General features: G+C 31.4%; 1 protein-coding gene across 1 annotated transcript in view; it reads left to right on the forward strand.

Annotated features, from left to right (window-relative positions):
- Window positions 1-16,959, forward strand: part of LOC130449490 (SCY1-like protein 2) — a 121,338-nt gene that overhangs the window by 81,344 nt on the left and 23,035 nt on the right. Inside the window, exon 13 of the mRNA XM_056787341.1 lies at window positions 10,961-11,020. Within this exon, the coding sequence (XP_056643319.1) occupies window positions 10,961-11,020 (60 nt within the window). The remainder of the gene's footprint in view (window positions 1-10,960; window positions 11,021-16,959) is intronic.

Consider the following 16,959-nt stretch of genomic DNA (forward strand, 5'->3'; position numbering starts at 1 on the left):
TTTGTCAAATATTGCCTTCTGCTTCTTGGCCAAGAAGATTAGATCGGTTTTTTTCACCGCTAGTGAATATTCCATGGTCGTCGAGCCTCACAATCCACATGGCGCTGAATAATTTATCTTGGATTTCCTCTCTGATCCATCCAGTGATGACGATAGCTTCGTCATCGACATAGCCTATAATATATCAACCGTGGAGCAGCTCTAGATTGAAAATATCTTAGATATAATATACTTGAGTTAAGGTTGAACAATATCAAATTCAAAGATAAAATATTTATTAATATTAATACGAAATACGTAATAATTGAAAATCTAACATTTATTTACAATAGTTGTTTCCAAGTGAATCAGTTCAGGCGTTATATTTTGTACGTAATTTTTCCATATTTCAGTTCTTTAAAAGTTTAAAGTAAATCTGTATGAGCTATAGCCTTCGAATAGCTACCCTGACAAAAAAAATATAGTGAATATAGTTCCAGCCACTCAATCAAACCTCTTCATAACTCTATTTCTGTAAAAATAGAGTTCAAGTATTATCTAGCCCTAGCAGAATAAATGAGTGGAATACCTGAAACCAAAATTCTTCTAATAACTGATTGGATGTTTGGAAACTGGCGCGGTAGCAGCTTCTCACTTGGGGAGTCAAGAATTCACAGAAAAAGTGATCACTGTGATCACAACTTTCCTTATGCGACAGTTTAGTTGTTTTCCTTCAATTTAGCTACGTCGATCAAATTTTTTCTAAAGTTTGAAGCTTCCTTAAGATTTTGCCTGAATGCAAGACAGTTTGGGAGAAGGGGGGTATAATCCCTGTGAACTGGGTGTGATTGGAAATCGAATTTTTTTTGGTACTAATCTCGTAAAGTTGTGAATTTATATCACAATTTAATGTATCTCTTATGAAGAATAGTGCAATTATTATTGATCTAACTATTACACACCAAATTTCCAGTTTTTGTGGATATTATGTATGACCTTTTTCCATTCAATGCAGATTATTATTTCACTAATACCGGCAATTAGGTCGATTTGAAAATTCGATCAAGCCAAATGTTGATTCATAGGAAAACACAACGTTATTCATAAATGTTTTATTTACATCAGTTTCAGGCTCAATTACTTCAATTAATGCTTGGTGAGAATGAAATTCATTCTTCAAGTATCTCTCTCACAGATCTCTCCCTAATATCTTTATTAAGTATATGTAATTTTTACTTTAAGTTCATTATCTTCATTTGTAGCTATTTTATTTTATTCTCAACCGAGAATATTTGTTACTTCCCTAGTTTCATTAAATTTCCTCCGATTTTGAGACGTCTTAGGCTTGGAAATATGAAGAATTCTGTCAGGATATGTATTATTAAAAAATTTGGCGGCTTTTTGTAACTATTCCTTTGTATTTTCGAAACCAAAAATCATGAATAAAATAATGTTTATTTAGTTCTGATGTAATAATAAAGTATTGATTTCAAATATCTCATAAAATCGAATTTGATCAAACAATTTAAACTAAAACTAAATACACGGTTATGCGTTTAAAATATTACTCGATGACGTCATGCATTAACAAGTGTGACATAAATAGAAAATCTGCAAAACAACATTTGATAGTGTACAAAATAATCGGGAAATTTCATCAGAGAAAATTTTTCATGAAAGTCATAATTAAGTCACAAATTCGGTAAACTAATTTGTTGATATTCATACTGAACACACTGTTCAGACTACCACTCCACCAACACTCTCATTTACTCTGTCTGACGTTTCGATAACCTAGTCACCGTCTTCAGAGACTGAAGATTACCTTCATTCTCTGAAGATGATAACTTCTTTAAACTTGCCATCATATTCCAATCGCTTTTCATCAAAAAATTTCTCACGTTCTTAAAACAGATTGAAGTACTTTTTTCCAACAAACATTTTCCAGTGGCGTCTCTGTTTTCATAGCAACGTTTTGTTTTTTTTCATTGTAGAGAAAATATTGCCATTCCTTATAATTTTCTTTTAATAGAATTCGAATGACACCACTCACAGGATTGACGTTAAATTCTTGAGATTCGTAGTAGTATTCATTGAACCAGGTTCTAGATTTCTTTAACCAAGATATTTGTCTTCTACCTTGACTTCTTTTTCCCAATATTTTGCCTCGCAGGATGGCTTTGAACAATGCATATTAGGATTTGTTTGTAACAAAGTGATAATATAGTCATTTCGAACCTTGTGGGAGTCTCTATTGGAACTTCTCAATAGTGAAGTGCAAGTTTCTAGGTCATTATATTTAATGGAAACGTCTACACCATTTCAACACATTTTGATCATTCAAACATATGAGGCCCGTTTTTTGCAACCACCGTGGAGACGCAACACGTGCAAAGAGTGGGCATGCGCTGTAGGCGACTGTCAAGCTCTCGCACTACTTACTCTGCCATTGTTTACATTCAGGAGTCAGTCGGCGTTGTGCTACAGTCACGTAAACATATCCGCCATTATTGATGCGAAGGGTAATTCGTTTTCTCCAGGCTGAAAGCGATAACGCTACAGAATCCATCGAAGAATGAGTTGTATTTTTACATATCCCCGTATCAAGTTAAACCAACTCGTGATATATATGTTTAATCCCTATAAATGAAATTACAAATTATTACGGAAATCTATATGATTAATTGTATACAGAATTGTTTGTTCAAATAGATGAATATTTGAAAGGATGAATGGTAACAAACATAACAAAGAAAATTCCCCAACTTTTGCGAAACGACTAACTATATAATACAAAACGAATAAAATTATTCACACCAACTTACTCATGCAAAAACCACATAACAATGAACAAGTTAGTAAACTGGATATAAAGTTTCCATATGCAAATAACTTTTTCAAAGGTACGGTCTTATTGTACAATATTTATTTACCTTTTGAATGATACTTCGGATTTCTTTGCGTTAAAGTTAAATGAAAACTTTGAACAATTGATATATATCAATTTGATGACAACCACACAGGGATCTTTTAATTAGACTGTGGTTTGAAAAAAGAATGTTCAAAATTCTTTGAAATAGAAAACATTTCGATTCGAAAATCCCATCCAATTCTGTCTCTGACCTTTCGAAACAACAAAAAATATTTTTTTTATTTCCAAATTGATTGAAAAAAATTAATTAGAAAGTTTATAAGTAATAGAGACGGATGTTGGAGATTTAATAAGAGAAAAATATCAAGAAATTCACAAAAAGTGAGTAGATTATTCACTTTTTCAGAATAAAATTGGATAAAGTATAGGATAAGATAAAAAAGAGGACAGCAATATTAAAAAGAGACTCAAGAAAATAAAGATTGATCTAATAAAACTGAAAAAATATTTGAAGGAATCGACCTCAAATGCAATTGAAAACATAGACAAAAAAAAAACAAAAAGTAAAAATTAGTAGTATCTCAGTTTATTGCAACGCTGTTCAAAAGAAATATAGATAAATACTTTATTGTCAAAAAAGTTTTGTTGTTCAATCCAATACTTCAATGCGCTCATAACAGAGAAGGAATTCAATGGATGAAATATATACTAGAACAATAACTATATTTCTTGAGGTGTTTTCATGAAATTAAATGAATATTTAGAAGAACCTTGATACTAATTCTAGCCTCTAGAACTTGAACTAGCTGTATTTAGAAATCATTAATACAGTATAATCCAAATATCCTAGCTTGACGTTTTTGGAATGTATGAAGTTCAATAAGATCAAAGAGATTGTGTTGTATGAATTAGATGTGAAGGTTTTTCGTTCTAAATCTATCAAGTATCCTCTATATTACAAGTTTATGAAGGATTGTTTATATCTTTTTGTCGAGCGTTTCATTTGTACTTGGAAATCAACGCGGTGAAAAATCGATTAACACCTACAGCAGCTGATATACGTAAATATTCATCTTTCGACAATTAACCTCCCATCAAATTCAAGTTTGAAAATAAAAAAGGTCGAAATTATAACATTGGAAAGCTAATTTTGTTAATTGCTAGTCAAATTGATAATTAAAATGAGTGGACAACATATTATTATATTACTTTGCTGGTATTTCATTTATGCTTTTTATTGTTTTATAAATTGCATTGAATTACTGACTTTCTGGAACTATGGCTACTCAAAATCTTACCATGAACTTCAATTCTTAATATTCAATGTTCCTATCTTTCCTATCTTTCCTATCTCCTCCTCATCTCATATAGAGCTTTCACTCATTTATCCTCTATCTACTTTTGATGTACCTACATTCTTCTTTACCTCTTCTACTCTTGATATTATTCTATAGCTACATCAGTTCTCTTGTCTGTCTGATTACATTTCATGTCCACACCAATTCAACTGTAGTCTCTTTATTGTTTTTGTTATTAATTCTATCTCTTTATTATTATATTCATTCCAATTTCTTCACTCCATTAGTTTGTTCTTCTTCAGATTAACATATTTTCTAATTCCATTCCTGTTATAAGTATTTTTTCTTTCACGATTTCATTTCCATCTCCTTCAGGTACTTCCATATTTCTGCTCTTAGTACTAGCTCTCTTTGAATTCGGTTTTTAACTATGACCTCATTATCTTTAGCAAATTTGAATGCTGTCTGTTTCTATCTAATTTATACTTTATCTCGTTTCCAAACTCCCATCTTGTAGTTTATAGTCTGTTTATGGTAGATATAGCTCAATAATTATCATATTGCTTTCTGGATCCTCTTCTATATTTCCATCTTATGAAGTTATTCATCCAATTTTTGTTTATTTTTCGTTATTTATCATTTCTTCAGCTATTTTCTTCACATTCATTCAATGTCCTAACTTTATGTACTACCTTCTTTCTAATCATTTCGTGTGATTCTTTCCTGTTTACTTTTTCTTCCCGTATGGGTCCGTTGCTTTCACATTCTCCTAATCTTTTTATCTGTATTAGTATTGAAGCAAGTATTGAGTAAACTTTCGTGGTGTCAAGCTAGGATTGTTGAGTTATATTTTATATTTCTTGAGCTTTTCATTTTCGAATCGAAAGATATCACTCGTTATTTTTCTATGTACTTATGAATTGTGAATAAAAATGTTCGTTATATATAAAATAATTATGATTATGATAATATTAAAAAAGGAAACTTTATATCTTTATATTCGACATTTTGCACCACATACCACTTCACAAAATAAACATAAACATATACTACTTAAATTCAACTACTGGCGATGTTATACAAGGCTTTTTCGCTAAATATTTGGACGCAATAGATCAATTTAATAACGGATCGCAAAGTGATAAACCAACACTCAATCTTAAAGAAAGCATTTAGAGAAACGTAGAAAGTATGTTGATGTAGTTTCATAGAATTAGTATCTTATTCTCGTTAAAAACTGATAATTATACTGCTTTTTTTGTTTATAAATTAAAATTGATTATATCATACGTTGAGGAAAATAAGAGGGATGCTTGATGATCAGTGTTTCATCTTTGAAACAGAAAATAACACCCGTAATCAAAAGTTGAGGATATTTCTAAGTCCCCAAATTGTATATTTGAAATTTCCTATGATTCAAAAACCATGACTGAGTTTAAGTTGGAATTTCTGGAACCGTTGGTGATATTCATACTGAACACACTGTTTACACTAACACTCACAATTGCACTGTCTGAAGCGCTTTTCGATAACCAAGTTATCGTCTTCAGAGACTGAATATTACCTTACAAAAAATTGTTCACGTTTTGGAAAGAGATTGAAATGTTTTTTACCAACAAACGTTTTCTAGTGGCGTCTCGAAACGCGCTTCAGACAGTGAAGTGTGAATAGTGTGTTCAGAATGAGTTTAATGAGTTTAATGGAATTCTAATTTCTACTGACATCATACCCATAGCGTTCACGTTGGTAACCAAAGTTTCTCTGAGGTTAAAATAAAAAGAGGACGAAGACAAGGGTACATACATTATATCTCAATTTCTCCTTAATTTGTAATCTAAAGAAATATTCAATGGAGTTATAGAGTAAGTAATTTAATGAAAGTATCTTTAGAACTAGAAATAGTTAACACTATAAATCGAAGTTAATTAGAATACGTTTATCATGTGATGTGCAATCTTTTTCATTTGCTAATGCGAGGTAAAATGATGGGTAGGGAATCTTCCTCAATGTGAAATAAATAACTACTCCCTGCAGCAGTAAATGAAGCAATAAAAGTTAATATAATAGATTGATTGATAACGGTCACAGGACGCGAAAAACAGGATGGATTGTTTTTAGACAGTAGACGAATAAACAACCCCTTTTATAGTCTATTTTTATTAATGAGAGAGTAATAAAATTATGAAATTTTGAAAAAATTGATATAATCAGGTGTACACTTATATTTTTAACTAATGAACTAGCTTATAACCTCAGTTTAAAGTAAAAAAATTTTTCAAAAATGTTTTATTTTTCCACTTGGTATGAAGAATGTAATGCCATACTGGTTACATTAATGCTTCTAAATGTTCTTGATTTTCGGTCTCTTTTCAGAACTTGAACAAAATATGATATTTAGAAATAATCGTCTGCAGTATAGAAATGAAAATCACGTTTTATCTAAGTTTATTTTCCAAATCATACAACTATCTATTACCGAATCAACTACTATAATAAGAGAATTAGAAAATGACTTAAAAAACATAACAATCACAATAAATAAAGTGATTCCTATGAATATTTTACGAAAATTTTAAGATAAATGTCGAGAAATATTAAGAAAATTTATAATCTAATGTTAAAACAATAACCTATTGGTATTGATACCACCTAAAACCACATAAAACACGAGATTACCTAAAGTCTAGAAACTACAGAGCAATATACTTATCGTCAATTGGCTTAAGAACTTCTACGTGTATGATCCAGATGAAAATAAGGAAATACGTTGATAAGAAAATGAAAGAGGAGAAAAGTGAATATGGAAAATGGAAACAAACGATAGCTACATATAAATATCGAGGAGCTAAACAGCAAGGACAATGAAACAGTGAGAAGAATTACACATTACATTTATCGATTTGGAAGCTGCATTCGACTCAATAGATAGAGACATGGCAAGGGATAGTATCAGGAAAATAGGAATCCCTAGAAACAGATATAAAAAAAGGATGGAGATGGGAGTGAAACAAGGAGATAGTCCTAATCCTTTTTTATTTACATTTGTCATGGATAATAAAGAAAAAAGTAGACATGTCGATAAAGACAATAGAATAACTGGGAATAGGAGTGAATATCAAGAAATACAAAAGGATGGTAGTAAATCAAAGAAGAAAACATGGGGAAGATTTAATCATGGAATACAAATGAATTAGAATCAGAATAGATCGAAAATTTAATTGATATTGTCACACCAGATGAAATGGAAGAAGTTTTATCTTTAGGTCCCCATTTTGCACAAAAGATTTCTAGTGACAAAGAATACCTATGACATATATCTTACGTAATAATGAATGTAACATCATTCCTCTAAATAACGAAATTCAAAATAAAATAAGATCTGATATTTGTAGGATTATGACTAATAATATGATAATAATAATAAAAAAATGAATTGGGAAACAAAAAACAACAGAGCAATATCAAACCTCAAATTATAACCAAAGAATTTATCAATCGAAACAGAAATCTCCAAATGTTCAAAGCAGATAAATCCAATAAAACTGTTATCATGAAATCAGAAGATTATAATAATAAAATGATGAAATTATTGAACGATGGGACAACGATGAGACCCTACGAATTATCAAAAACAAAATAATGATCTAATTTGATCTTGGGAAGAACAACTTTTTATTTCACCAGCAGATGCAATCAAATTGAAAATTCAAAATACCTTACCCCCTAAAATATGTTTTACCAAATCTGCACAAGCCTGACATTCCCAATCGACCGATTATTTCAAGTATTCAAACACCTCTTGCCCCATTATCTAATTATTTGAAATTTAGATGCTCAGCTATTCAAAAAGCAAAAACTGCATTGAAAGAAAATAATTATCCGGAAAAAATGATCAACAACATATTCAAGAAAAGGATAAACACATACTACAATCAAATAAAAAAACAAAAAGGAAGGGTTAATATCATATTTTGATAGACTGAACTGAAAAGGGTCCTAAAGTCAAGAACATTTATAATCAAAAGGTCTAAGAAATCAGAAATTGAAGAAATTTTTAATGGTAATATAGGTTTGAATAATAAGGGTTTGAAATTTGATTCTTTAACAACCTTACGTTCATAAAGATTTCCAATATAATAACTCATCATAATTTTAGAGCTAATTCTTATAAATTCAAATTAGAATCGGAATCGGAAGAACTGTTGCAACCAATTTTTATATCGGGTGCTTTAAAACGTATGCATGCGAGTTATATCACTGCATTAAGCGAAAAAAATCGATTAAAAATCACCAAACAATCACGTGTCTATAACGCAAGTTCAAACATGTCGCAGCAACTAAATACTTTTATGGCTCGATAGGGAGGAACTTAAAACGTTCAACAAGCTTTGATTGGCTAAACCTTATTGTTAATTTGCGATCAATCTATGAGGGTGATTTTTAATCGATTTTTTTCGCTTAATGCAGTGATGTAACTCGCATGCGAAAGTTTTGAAACACCCTGTATAATCAGTCGTTCCATTTTCTCATCAGTAATATTATCCAACTTTTACATTTCCTTTCCTTCTTCAATTGTATGAATAAGTGTCTTTCCAAATTTCCAGCTTCATATTATTTATAACCTCCAAAAAAAAAACTGCTTAACATCACTCATTCTTTTTCCATTCTTTCTTCATCTGTGCTCATATCAATTCAATCAGGTTCATTTCTATACGATATGCTAGAGATTTAGCCACAAAATTTTGCAATTTCAAATTTACTGAATCTACATAAAAGAAAATGTTTGAGTATAGCCAATCCTGCGAATATTTATTTAAACACTTGGCTGTTGATAATTTTTCTAAATGTTTCGATTGACTATTTGTATTATTCGTTAATATTATCATTTGTTCGAACCATATCAGCATTAATGTCCTCGCGGTAGATACGGTTACGAGTAGATTCAAAAGTAAATAAACCCCCTCTATCAAAACCGTTTAAACTGCCGATATTTTTAATAATCAGTCTGCGCCCCTTTTCTCTTGGTGGATCCAAACCAGTAGATGAATTAAGTTATTCAAAATATCCTGTTTTCGACTTATAACAGTTTCATCTTGCCACCTTCGTGTATGTCCCTGTCTCATAAATAAAAATAGACTATAGGAGGTATAATTAAGGTAGTCACACACGCAAGCATCGGACGGATCGGATTTTCCAAATGTGATTACAAACATTGATTCAAATGGATCTGCGCGCACAAATTCGCATCGTACGTATCGGAGATCGGTGTTTGAGAAGGGAAATTCATTCCAAATAATCCGTACGGAATGTCAACAGTAGTTAGAATATTCAGTCCGACGTTTAGCATGTGTCGGACTCCGTGTCGTCTATCTATATATTATTCATTATAACTCAATATAGCTCAGTAAATTGTGATCGTGTAGGATAGTGATGAGTTATATAATATGAGGAACTCTCAATACTCAAATCAACAACGCAGGGACAATATTTGGTAAAAGATGAAGGAGGATGAATCATCCCAGTAAGTAAAAAGGCATTTATTTCAATGATTTCGTTCATTTTATTTATATAGTTACAATTTATGTGATTCCTAAAATGTAATAATGATAATAATTATTATTTAAAGTACTTTAATCAATGAATTGGAGTAGTAAGTGTTATCTCCATACTTCTGTCCCTTCTGATTGATTTGGTGAACCCAAATTGAGGGCATTCTGGTCGGCTTTTGCTCTTTCTCTTCTTCTTATGCCAACAAGCAAGAAACTATTATAATTTCTTCAATATGCATACTGTAAATTTCACAAAAACCAAAATTTTTGTAATAAACGAGACTTCCACAGCGACAGGATGCAAATCAAACTCACGACTGGCGAGAGACCTTGGAATCGGTAATATGTGGAGCTTACTTACCTGTGTGCGCAGCCGTCGAAATAAATCCGAGCCGTTCGTTGCGAACACTCCGTCCGATGACGATAAGTGTATGACTACCTTTATGGTCTTGATAGCATGTGTGCAAATCAAAGTATCACAAAGAAAATCAGCTGTGGCTCAAACTTTCTTTTTTATTGAATACTGCATCATTCTTTATTAGTATTTCACCCATTTCTCAGTATTCTATGATAGAAAAAATTGATGATATATTTTTGACATTCACAGTTAACTTTTGAGAAATGCTTTTTGTATTTTCTGTTAGCCATTACAATAAACAATAAACTCAAGTTTTTCGATTTATATATTCGAATATATCTTTGACTATTTCTATTTTCTATTTAACAATGGATTTGGGTTTCAATCTCAAATTTTAAAATCCTTTTCTTACTGTCTATTTACCCTCTATTCCACCCCACATGATTTTTCCTTCGATTCCAGTGAAATGTAAATCAATTATCGCTTTTTCAAACTTTTTATTTTATAAAATCATATCATTCACGATGTTTTCCTCTCGAATTCCTCTTCAATGATTCTTTCTTCTCTTGACACAATTTTTTTCTCCACTATTCGATGTAGGTACATAGGAAAATCAACTGATTATGTGCTATGTGATGAAATCTCGTGATTTCTCATCATAATCTCTTTGATTTTCATATTTGTCAAACATTTTGATATCTTTTTCAATAATTTGTTAATCAATAAAATTGAGTCATAAGTATTTATTGAATTATATTTTCAGTAAAGTATAATTAACAGTTTTTAGCGACTATTATATGACAAATTAACTTGAAATATAGTGTAAGTGTTGCAAAAAGTCATTCCTATAACTGCTGTAAAGTATACTGTACAGTATATACTGACGAGCCCGATTTACGCATAGGGAACTATTGGGTACAACTCATACCGAGATGGCTCAAGTCTTTCTGTGCCATCCTCATACGTAAGTCCTTTCGATGTCGTTAAATGTATTGTTTTGTACAGTTTGTGATCTTACAAAAAAAATGGGAATATAAATCCAAGTTCTTCAACAATAAATATAATTAAATAATTTTAAATGTAGAAAAAATGAGAAATTATTCGAAGCTATGAAACAAAACTAAAAATCAAATTCCAGAACTTGACAATTATTTTTTTATACATAAAAGTGAGTTTTTTCTCGAAGTTTGTAAAAGTACCTGTCCCAACAAAGAAAACACAAAAATTTCTGAAAAAAATATATTTCTTTTTCAACGTAAAACTTCACTTGTTTATTGCTAGAAAATCTTTGAACACCGAGCAATTTTTTCAAGTCTAGGAATAGAAAATAATCCGTGGGGGCTAAATCTGGCGAACAGGGTGCATGAAGCAGCAATTCAAACTTTAGTTCATTAATTTTGACCATTACAATAACGTACGTGTGAGCTGGTACATTGTTTTCATGCAACAACACTTTCTTCTTATCCAAATGCTTGATTTCTCGCTCAAACATTTCAATAACTTCCCCTCAAACTCACCGTTGATAGTTTTTCCTATTTCAATATGCAGATGAAACGGTCTTTGTCCACTTTGGTCCTCCCTTTTCAGTCCAGGTACTTCTTGTATCATCTATGCATAACCTCTTCCACCTACACACATCTGCATTAAATAGTGATAAACCTAAGCTTATCAGTGTCTATTAAGAAGTCAACTAATTAAGTTTGTTATTATTGTGCTGTCTTGGTGTGAAAATGAGGATTCTCGGTGTAAACCTACTTCTTTAATACCCAGAATATTCACGATGTGGGATGGCTGTAGATGCCAAAGATATTCATTTATCATTTCATAGGTCTCCAGGTCCAATGCTCTGAAGCTCCCCAGTCTCTTACTCTTCGAGAAGAGGTTTTATCCTCTACAGAGCAGAATCGGCAAGTTACTGTCTCTACTGAACTTAGTGTCCACAATTTCCCAGAAAATCCTTCTTTTCTATAAATCTTGTTTTATATGTTCTATATAGATAAAGGGTTTAGGTCTTGCCAAGGGTTTATCCGCCTTTATGTCAACATACTCTTTGGATATAGCATTATAAATATCCAGTTTTGTACTCTTTCCGTTTTCTATATTTTTTTTTGAAACTTTTTCTCATATGAGCATTTTCCAATACCACAAACACAAGACTTTGGACTAATATAAGGCGTATGTTCTTTGTGTTATCTTCATTTCCTCTAAGTTCAGAGAAAGTTCAGGTAGACTTATTCTCATTGTTTTTGAGAGATTCCAAGAGTGCGAATTATTGTACTGGACATTTCTACTGTCTCCAATTAATTTTATTGAAGTTGAAATTAAACTGGTTAAAGGTTCTCTTGGTACCTGTATATTTTTATTCAGATTGTATTACAAAAAGTTTACATTTCCATTTAAAATTTACAAAAAATTCAGTTAGTAGGGTTCAATTCTAATTAAATCAATTCCACACAATAAAGAAATTCATTTTGTTATAAAAGTAAACGATGATGTCAGGTGAAGATGTCTGGGATGATTTTTATCCTACATATTAATGTTTAAATGAAAAATTATTCTTAAGTTCTTGGTAATATAACTGAATGTTTTAGATTTTTAGTTTTGTATTCCTTGCTTTCATTTTTATATTAATATACGTACATTTCTATCGGACATTATGATATAATAAATGCAATAACATCTAAAACAATTTACTTCTATAAATCTCAACAAAATCCATCCAAACCTGTATTTTCCATATCTTTCAAGCTTCAGGATTTGATTTATCAAAATGTGAATATTTTTTCGAAACACTGAGGTTTAAATAAATGTAGTTATCTCATACAGTTAACAATGAATCTGAAGTATAGAAAAATGATTTTTTTAAAGGATAACAAATCGTATCACAAAATCCTGAAGTCCATAGTTTTAGGCGATTAGATAGAGCGTATTTCTATCTAATATTGAAATTTTCTTTCCAAACTAAACTTCAATAACCAGATTTTAGATAATAGAACCTAATAACTATCCTAAGGGATGTATACTATTCACACTTCATATATTTCAATTATGTCTTATATCAGCACGTGTTTATATAAGAATTCTATCAATATAAAAGCATTAAAGACAACGAAACGTGGAATTCTGTACACACGGATCAAGTCGTAATGGTTCAAAACTTGAGAAAAAATGATTTAGATAATGATGAAACTTAAAAAACGCGCTATTTCATTCATCATGACATAGTCACTTCCGATTTACACGTTTTTGGTCGATTAAATTCTGTCCAAATTCGGTTTACCCAAAATATTTACCATCATGCAGAGATTTCTTTAACTAAAGCAGGTAAAACCATTTCCTCTATTTCTGTAGAAACTGGAACTGTCCTCGTAGACTTCTGCCAGTCCTTGTTTTCCTTTCCTTTTCTGCTTAATTTGTTCTCTTATTCTTTCCTCTGTTTTTCATCATTCTCTTTATCATGTCTGCTATTATGGACCAGTTTTGTTTGTCTATTGTCATCAGCGGGATCAAATCGGCTTGATCTGGAAATGTTGCTGTTTCGTTTCTGCCATTTTTCTAATTGTGTTTCAGTTGTGACAGTGGAATAACGTTCGCTTTGGTGCAGTAGATGCAGCCAACGGTGTAGGCAGTTGCCCCATACTTCTATTTGAAGGATAAGATCTTTTGTCCTTTGGCATTTGCTCACATTTCTGTCTCATCTTGTTTGCCATTCCATTTATATAATTTTTTCTCCACCCATCTTTTCAATTTGTGTTTGCTATTCTATAATGAGTTCTATTGGAGGGATTTCATTGGTGTTTTGGATTACGCCTTTGATATTGTTCTGTATCCGCTAGCAGCTCGTGAAGGATCTTTCTATGAATTTTCTCTACTATTTGTTGGTCTATCTTTTTATATCTAGGTGTCTTCCTCATATCGAAGATCCATACAACAAGATCGACTGTAGTATGTGGTTTGTCGTTTTCACCACATGAGATCTAAAATTAATTTTTCTCCCTATTCACATATCTAGGTTTTTTATTTATTTATGGGGGATTATTTCTATCCTATTTACTTCAAATTTCATATTTCTTTTATATCTACACCCGCTAAGTATAACTGCTTTTTCTGGCGCCAATCTTAGTTCGATTTTTGATATCCACTCTTTGTTTCTGTAGAGCTGTATTCGCCCCGTCAATTATTGTTTTTCTTGCTCTTACGGTGGTATCAATCTGATATTCATGTTGGATATTCAATACTGTGTCCGAGTACTGAACCTTGTGGTATATTCGCAGTCATGTTGTTATGTTATGTTGTTCTACCAAGGACACAGTGTCGTTTGTAAAAGAATTCTGGCATTTTTTGTTCAGTTTAGCAAATTTTTAGTAGGATCCAGATATTTTTTACATCTCGTATCTAGTGAAATGCTTTTGCATTTTTCTTGCCAAGTAAATTAACTTCCTCGATACGCTCGAGCTCCGAATAAGTTTCCTATGCCTATTCATTTTTTAGTTGGTGACATGGAAGCTCAATTCCTAGAAGACAGCTTGGTTATTACAATGATTCACCATGTTTGGATAGTTTCTTTCAAGGTTTGCTTTAACTCCCAAGGGGAGTCATTAGAATTTTTAAATCTACTTTAGCTTTCCTTCTGCTTCACATCGTGGTGAAGTTCTTTTCGATAATCATTTCTTTGAATATATTATCACAAGGATGATTTGCTCACAGAGGAATAAGTTATCCGATTCTTCGTTCCCTTAGATATTGAAAAAATGACTTCTCTAGTGTTCTGGTTGTACATGTCCTCATAGCTTTAATGTACTGACTTCAATATTAGAACTTACTGTCCAATACATTCTTATGGGTCTCACTGTCATGACGTACATCCAGAGTAGTATTTTAAGAACTCAGCTCTCCTTTTTCCTATTAAAGTTTCTGCACTCAATCAGAATTCTCATCACTTTACTAGCAGCTATTTCGACTTGTTCATCTTAGAGAAGTTCACTGTCTAAGTTAGATAATTGCAGATTTTTTACTCTTTAGCCCTTTTCAAAGAGTAAGGGACTTCACATGCATGAAGTTGAATTTGAAAAATTACTGGTTATAAGGCATAGTACAAGTATGTATACAATTTTTTAATCCATGTCTTCGAATTATATAACTTATGTCTTTTCTAAACTTAGCAATATTTAGAAATTTTGAGCTCCTATACATAGATGATATCTCTAACTGAAAATGATATCTATGTCTCCATGGCTAGACCCCCTTGAATGTCGATAATTAAGTTTGCTTCAAATATATCAGATTCCATCTCTTCTGTATAAACAAGGCCAATGACTTCTCCAATAGACTTCGATAGTGAAAAATGTCATCGTGACTATCATTTTAATTTTGATAGGTCTTAATATGTCGTTGCGAATTTCTCAAGCAACCTAGCTGAACAAATTTGCTTAAAAACTTATCATGATTGGAGACTGGAAACTTTTTTGAACGATTTGAAAAATACAGAGTGTTGACAATGCAAATAATTAATAAATTCAACTGCTTGTTATTTTTTTTTCTGAACATTTTGATATAGAAGTAAATTGAACTCCCAATGATAACCAGGTAGCCATATTTTGATAAGCTCTATTAAACGGAAGAATGATTTTACTTTAACGATGAAATTTCAAAATGTTATCCATAATAGTTCAAACATTCAACATCCACAAGACAAACATTGATTACGATGTTATATTCATATAACATATCAAAATAACTACGCGTCTGTGAAAAAATATCATGACTTACCTTTAAAGACAACTTAGTACATTATTTTCTTGGGTTTGCTTCGTTGCTAGTTCGTTTGTTTGCGAAACTATTATGAGACCTCTCCAAACATGAAACTCTTACTTAAAATTACCCAAAACAACTTTGAAAGTACTGATTCGTTAATAGTACGTTGGCAGACGTTAATAACGAAGCGGACTGATAATTTTTATATAAAATGCGTATTTAAATGGTAATTACTTATTACTTATTAGTTGATATTTCATTTTAGATTCGAGATTAATTTTGTTTATAGTATGAACAATTGAACGAATAAGTTGATTTATTCAACTGACGTATCGAAAAAAAAAAAAATCACTTTCATACGGTACTATCATTATTCCCTATCACAGTTATTATTTACTTTACCTTGGCCGCGATTGTTTTTTCAAAATTATATCTTAGTGGAAGATAGATTAAAGTTTTCGCTGTGATAGAATGTGGCCTCTTTGATTGAACAGAACTGCTATGAAAGCTATAACGATCAAAATGATTTACATATCGTTAATAAATAAATTCTGAGAATATAAATAACAAAGGAAGATCAACATTTCACTTAATGGTAAAACCGATTATCAGAAAGTGTTTGAAAATACCAAACAAACGCGTAAATAGAGTCGAAATTTTCTAATCGAGTGGGTAAGTTACGTTTCCCCTAAAACGAAATTTTTTCTTACAAACGCCCTTAAATTCATTACATAAAGTCGAAATTTCATCTCATATTCAATCTAAATCTTTTTCTCACAACATGCAATAATTCAAAACACTCTGACAGCAGCTGTTACCTCGAAAAATAATTGAAATTTTAAATGGAAAAATTTGTCGGTTCGAGATTACTTCTAAATCTCAGAAAGTAGCTTTGGATAGAAGTCCAAGAGCGCCAACAAAAGATATAATCGTATAAATTGATGTAAATAAATTTGGTTTAAATGCCTCATGATGAACCAACGTTCGTAGATGAATCTCATCGACAAAAAAATTCGATTAACAAGAATAATGGGAGCAAATAACCCATACATGAAACTGTAGTTTTATGACACACACACACAAACACATATGTACACGTGAGAAATTTCGTCCATCCCCGGATAAATCCAGATGTGGATGCGAAGGAGG

The sequence above is a fragment of the Diorhabda sublineata genome, chromosome 10 (assembly GCF_026230105.1).
Source record: "Diorhabda sublineata isolate icDioSubl1.1 chromosome 10, icDioSubl1.1, whole genome shotgun sequence".
NCBI classification, from domain to species: Eukaryota; Metazoa; Arthropoda; class Insecta; order Coleoptera; family Chrysomelidae; genus Diorhabda; species Diorhabda sublineata.